General features: G+C 37.0%; 1 protein-coding gene across 1 annotated transcript in view; it reads left to right on the top strand.

The window, feature by feature from the left end:
- The window catches only part of SPINK5 (serine peptidase inhibitor Kazal type 5), a 65,541-nt gene extending 58,595 nt beyond the window's left edge, over positions 1-6,946 (top strand). Inside the window, exons 32-33 of the mRNA XM_075996192.1 lie at positions 2,179-2,269; positions 6,588-6,946. Coding sequence (XP_075852307.1) covers positions 2,179-2,269; positions 6,588-6,596 — 100 coding nt within the window. The 3' untranslated portion in view covers positions 6,597-6,946. The remainder of the gene's footprint in view (positions 1-2,178; positions 2,270-6,587) is intronic.
- Positions 6,947-7,147: the final 201 nt, after the last annotated feature.

Here is a 7,147-nt window from a genome sequence, read left to right on the forward strand (position 1 = left end):
TGCACTCCCTGTACGTGTGGTGACACAGCAAGATTCTGTCTCAAAAAAAAAATCTGTATAAAGTGTAACACTCATGGGGCAGTGAACATCACCCACACTGTGTGTATAAGAGAAAAACAGTTGAGAGCAACTGCTATATAGAGTCAGCCCAGCTGATAATATCTAAAAGGTCCTATGACTACAAGACTGTCACTGATTTCCCATCTTCCTCTTGAAGGAGGTGGTGCTCTACAAGAGGAAATTGGTACCCTACAAAAGAAAGCGCTCTAAGATAAATGCCAGACCTGATGTCTGTTTTCAGACTTATTCTTGTGTCTCTAGGTATATTATCCCTCATTATAGAAAAGGAAACAGTTCTCTAAGTAGCTAACTTCTCAGGTTATTGAGAAGAACAGCCAAATATAGAAATATTTTTATTTTAGGTTAAACATAAAAGATTCACTTTAAGATTTTTATTGTTGGCTTTAGCTTTTTTGTTGCTTTTCTGCTCAAATGCTATCTGATGTGGGTAATGATTTCTTCTTGCCTCTGTACATATTGTCAACTTCTCCCAGCTTCTCTTTGACCAGCTTTCAATGAGAGCAAACTTGTGTCTTTCCATCCCACCTACCCCAGACCTACGTTGCAGTCCATGCACTACTTCATCCTTCTTAGGACACTGTAAGCAAGGCCCAGGGCATGAGGGCAGGACTCCTTGATGTCCTGATCTTTCATCCTGGGAAAATATTTACATTTGCATTGATTTCCTTTTGAATGAAGTAACTCATGAAAGAATAAGCTGCTCCCCATTTCATATGCTTAGAAGCATAAAATCTGAGTATGAGTGCTTCCCACGTTCCTGCATCTGTAGGTGAGGTATGGTGGATAAGACACTTTCACATTCACTCAGTGAATCCCTACGACCCTCTGTGAGTGGTACCATCTTCATTACACAGAAGGTTAACATGAGGCTCAGAGGGTGCGGGTAATTTGTTTAAAGTCAGAAAGCTAGGAAGTAGGTCAGACAGGATTTTAACTTTGTTGATTTGTAATGGTTCTAAGTATGGTTTTCTTTTTTTGTTTCTATACTACAGTTGCATCCAAGGAATAGTCCTTTAAGTATTTGGGGTCAAAGATTCCTTTAATAATATGAAGAAAGTTACTTCATTCCAGAAAAGAAAGAAACAAAATGTGACATGAAGAATTTGTACATACAATATTCATGGGCTCACGGGCCACTTGAAATTCATCCATAGACTTTATAGAGTTTCAAGAATTAAGAAATCCTTGTTTAAGAAATGAATATAACTATTCAGGAATTTAGTTACTACATATACCTTATCTCCAGCCCTAAAATTCTTCAAGTTTTATTTATTGTAAATGTCAGGGCCTAAATTTTGTATATAATTTTCTTTAAAATTTCCATTAACTGTAGAGACCCATAACAAGTGATCTGCTACTCAAGGGAACTTTAGAGTAAGAAACTCAAATGATGAAAATATTAATAAAACATGCCTCAGGATAGCTTATTTGGCTAAAGGAGGGAGTATAGTTTATAGAGAAGAGAAGATTCAGTTTATACCAGGCAAGAAGAACCAATATTAGTTTCTATTGTTCTAGAGGAAGTTATAGGGGAACAATTTCAAGTTAAGCAATGTACAAGACAAATTGTACTGACTTGATAGATAATGAGTTTCCCATCAGTAGAGGCAATCAAGTAGATGTTTGATTCATAGTATGTCTTAAGTGTGAGGCATTACAATTCATACTCTTTAAGATTCCTTCTAACTATAAAACTCAGACTGTATTATTGTGTCTTGTTATATTTTATATTGCCCGAGTCACATTATAGATGCACAGTATAGTCCAGCTTTTCTCTGGGATCTAATTTTTCTATCTATAAAGTAATGACTTTTGGACCAGATGTCCAAGTTTATTTCCAACATTCAACAATTCTAAGAGTATATCAGTGAATTAAATGTGATGAAATAGGTCTGGGGCTTGGAAAAAATCTGAAGCAGAAAAGAGAGAGACTGAACCTGGGTGAAACTTGCTGGAAAAAGGTTGAATACAGGCCCCAGGTCCTCCCTCTAATCTCAGTCTGCTTTGATGCCCAAAGATCATTCATGTTGGTCCTTGTTTTTTTCTCTTTATAACTGTGGGTTTTCCAGTTGTTGACGCTTCCTCTGGTTGTTTCAGGATACGCCAAGCTAACACACGCATCCGTAGTAGAGGGAGGTGTGAGGATAGCAGCAGCACAGGAGCCACACCTGCCAGTGTGCCCACAGCTGTAAGTACACTGGCCTCTGCGATTCCATGCTGGGAGCCGTTGGTCCTGCTTTTATTCTCTTGCACTGGGTCATGGACATTTCTCTGGCCAGAGAAGTGATAGGAGGTCAGGTGACTCCAAATTGGTCACATTTTCACTCTGAGGATGATTAACTAGTTATTGCAATACTTGGGGATAATAATATGGCAGTTAACACTTTACTCACTGGGCTCATTAATAGATTGTTGAAGAGGAAAATCTCTAATGCAACATTACTTATTTCAGGGTAGGTTTTGTTCTCTGTGATCTACAATAAAAAAATCAGACATAAAAAGAAGTTTGATAGTGACAACTCTGGATTTAAATCGTTTCTATGTAGCACCCATATGTTTGCACTTTTACATTGCATTACATTTTTTCCCAATGTTTAAAGTTGATTTATTTCATTAAACACTCTACAAGGATGTTTCGACATTTCGACATATATTACTGAGTTTGACATTTTCCCTGGTGAATGTATTTGAGTAGTTTCTTCCTCAGGCAAGATGGTGTGACACTTGAAAAAACAGGAATTTTAAAATAAGAGAAAAGATTTTATAATAAGATAAATAAGGGTTCAAATTCCAGTATTTGATGTTATTCAACTGTGAGACCTTTGGCAAATCACATAAATATTTTAAACCAAAGAACCCAATGAACTATGAAAATATTCAGGAAACACTGACTTTTAAGCATCCGGCACAGTGTCTGAAATTTAATGTCATATTTTATTAGTATTATCATTTTTATTATGCCTAAGATGCTGCAAAATATGAATTTAAAGAAAGTTCAAGTATGAACTTAGAAAAAAGACCCTGGCACAATGCTTATTTATTAATAAATTATTTTTGATACATTATATGTTAATAAAATTATGTTTAGTATTTCTATAAAAAACAATATTCTAATAGATTATATTTAATAAAATGACTTATCATTCACAACTGTCTTTAGTCCATTCTCTTGCAACACAAAGCTTTGGCAATATGGAATTGGAAACTATTTGGCCAGGGATCTTAGTTAAATAACACTACATGAGGCCATATTCAGAAAAACTACTCAATAATCCTTGATATGGGAAATTGGGAAAATGAGAACGATAAGCTAGGGTGTTTCTGGTTTTACATTCTCAGCTAGAAGGCAGGGTAGAGAAGGCTGAGGTCCCAGTGGGCTTGATGAAGTCTACTCTCTTGTGGGCTTGACAAAGTCATTTATTTATTCTGAATTTTTTTTATTTCAGAATATTACAGGGGTACAAATGTTTAGGTTAAATATATTACTTTTGCCCCCCCCCCCCAAGTAAGAGCTTAAGTGTGTCCATCCCCCACTGCACCCATTAGGTGTGACTATACCCTTCCCTTCATCCCCCCTCACACCTGCCCAACACCCGATGATGACTGTTACTACTATATGTGCACATAATTGTTGATCAGTTAATACCAATTTGATGGTGAGTACATGTGGTGCTTGTTTCCTCATTCTTGTGATACTTCACTTAGTAGGATGGTCTCCAGCTTCATCCAGGATAATACAAGAGGTGCTAGATCTTTACCAGAATCCATAAAAAAGGGAGTTTAAACTTTAATTCTAGTCCCCATATTGTGTTTGCTATCTTATGACACGTAAATTCTTCATGGTTTACTCCCCATTTTATTGACAGACTATACTGTTCCCCATCCTCACAAACACACCTACTTACATATATCTTGGGACAAGGAGGTCAAAATAACTTTATGCAAATCCAATAGACCACACCTTAGACCACACTTCCCTGTGACTCCCATCCTGTGTAGGCTACTTGTGAAAAACTACTTTATGAGACACTCTTCATAGGGTCATACTGATAAAATGCATTTCTTCCAATCATGAAGAATCTTGTCCGGGTTCAGCACACAAGGTTTTGTAAGGAAATTATCTCCTTTCATGTCTGGGTGTTTGTTTTCCACTAGAGTTACATAGTAGGTATTAATAATGACAGGAATTATTTATGATGTTATCTAGTGGAACAAATCTTTATAGAAAAATTTTACCCATGTCCATACTGGACATGGGTAAAATTTCAGTTCCCTCTGTTTGATTCAGTGGTGTGATCCTAGGTATCAGATGTACAGACAGTTGATGGCCGGCCCAGCATTATTTTGTTGGCTATTATGGATGTATGTACTGGTGGTTGGAACCTAACACTTGATTTCTATTCCTGAGTGGAAGATTCTCTAAGCAAGCCCAAAATCCTCAAGCAAATCAGCAAGAAAAAAACCTGAAACAATCCCATTAAAAAGTGGGCAAAAGACACAAACAGAAGCTTTTCTAAAGAAGATAAACTAATGGCCAATAAACAGATAAAAAATTCTCCATGTCACTAATCATCAGAGAAATGCAAGCCGAAATTACTAAGATAGCACCTAACCCCAGTGAGAATGGCTTTTATAAAAAAGTCCCAAATAATTGATGCTGGTGTGGATGCAGAGAGAAAGACACACTCAAACACTGCTGGTGGGACTGCAAACTAGTTCAACCTCTGTGGAAAGTAGTATAGAGATTCCTCAGAGAACTAAAAGCAGACCTACCATTTGATCTAGCAGTCCCATTACTGGGTACTTACCCAAAGGACAAAAAGTCATTTTATCAAAAAGACACTTGCACTAGAATGTTTATAGCAGCACAATTCACAATTGCAAAGATGTGGAATCAAACCAAGTGACCATCAATTAATGAGTGGATTAATAAATGTGGCATATGTACACCATGGAGTACTACTCAGCCATAAAAAACGAATTAATACTTTTTGCAAAAAATCTGGGTGGAAATGGAGGCCATCCTCCTAAGTGAAGTATCTTATAACTTGAAAAACAAACACCACATGTACTCCCCATTAAATTGGAACTAACCAATCAGCACTCATGTACGGAGATGGAAGTGAAACTCAGTGGAAATCATGAAGGTGGGAGGTGGTGGAGAGGATGGGTGAAATCACACCTAATGGGTACAATGCACACTATCTGGGTGGGTGATGGGTACACTTATAACTTTGACTCAGGCAGCACAAACGCAATCCATGTAACCAAAACATTTGTACCCCCATGATATTGTGGAATTAATATCAATCAATAAATAAAAGGCTGGGTAGTCACACGTTTCCTGGAAATGTAGGTTGAGGATCCTGGAACCCATACTCCACTTATTATCTAAGTACATATTCCATTATAAAATAAGTATTATGCAGTAACTACTTACATGTATATAGGTCTTTAGGGTTTTACATGCATTTTCCTTTTGCACCCTGACAATAGTCCTTTGGTTAGGGAAGACATCATCATCTTCCCTGTTTTACAGAAAATCAGCCTAGAGGAAACTTTGTCATTTATTAAAATTTTTAAGTACAATGTCTTGGGTCCAAATGTAGATCTTCTAATTTTATTCCACATGCTCTGGCACCATTCCTTAGTTGTCAGGGGATTCTGAAAACCAGGGGCTCTAGAGAAGACATTATCTCAATTAAAAGGTTTGCTATATTGGAAGGAAATTCGTATATTAAGAAAAATACCAATACTATTTTGTGATATGAACGACTGACTATTCTCAATTTCATGACAAATATTTTCAAGGATTCAATAAAACTGTAGCTTTCTAATAATTTCAATCCAAAGGAAACCTCATGGAGTTGATATAAGAACTAAAACGGAGGTTTGAGTTTGGATACCAGTGTTGCTCATGCCCTAGATGGTACACGATGAAGATGTGTAATCACATGGAAAGAAACTTCCTGAGGCTCTTGCCCCCTTTCAAAAATTTCTTCAATGTTGATTTAATGTTTTAAATGTTGATTTCAGGAGTATATGAATACATGGATGAGTCAGGCAAGACAGCTGATGATAATCTAATAACCTAAAACAAACTATAATAGAAAACATTAGTGTTACAGGAATTTGGATTCAAGTCATGACCTAATGTGAATCTTTGGCAAGTCACAAGCATCTCTGAAGCTCCATTTCCTCATTTGCAAAATGGTGTTAATTATACCTACCTCTTTTTATTACCATGAGGGTTGCATGTAATCAACAGCAGAGTTAACCCTTGTTCATTTTTATGTCTTTCTTAATAGGTAGCACATACGAGGTGTTTAATTAATACTAATTGAAGCAAATTGGATAAAATGTGAAAGTGATTTAAAATTGCTATTTCTTGGCAGCATGCAGGAATCTATGGGCTTCTTGGATTAAGATGCAACTGTAAATGTACAGCTCATATTTCTGTGCTATCCTTGAGTTCCAGCATCTAACCTACCCATCTTCTCTTCTAGGATGAATGATGGGAGGATTGGTGAAAGCCAACAAAAAAACCCACACCCCAATTCTGAATAGCCTACCTTCACCATCTGTATATACAAAGAATTCTTCAGAACTTGCCTTATTTACTATAGAGAACAATACAGAGTTGTTGGGAACGGACTCACTGATTTTCAGTCTTTTCCATCTTTTTCCTCCTCAACTCTGTGATCTGAGAGTACAGAGACATCTCCATCTGGTCTGTGCTCAGGAAAAGTCCTGATCACAATGCTGTCTGTCCAACTGCCTGTTCAATAAAAGTAAACTCAGTAGAGCAGCAAGCACCCTTCCTGGTATTTCTTTGTTACTTCCTGGAACATAGGAATTTTATTTTTACAGAAATTAAATAAACTCTACCCTTTTGTCTTGCTAAACACATTGGTGGACAGAAAATGCTCACTTTTTTTTCATATTCAAGGTACTGTCACAGTTGGGAAGGAATGTCTAGAGTGAGAGGAGATAGGGGGAGATATGGGCTCTTAGGCAGCCAACAACTGTGTAAAGCTAAACGAGCTATGAATCAGCCTCACCCTGA

The sequence above is a fragment of the Microcebus murinus genome, chromosome 21, assembly GCF_040939455.1.
Source record: "Microcebus murinus isolate Inina chromosome 21, M.murinus_Inina_mat1.0, whole genome shotgun sequence".
NCBI lineage: Eukaryota > Metazoa > Chordata > Mammalia > Primates > Cheirogaleidae > Microcebus > Microcebus murinus.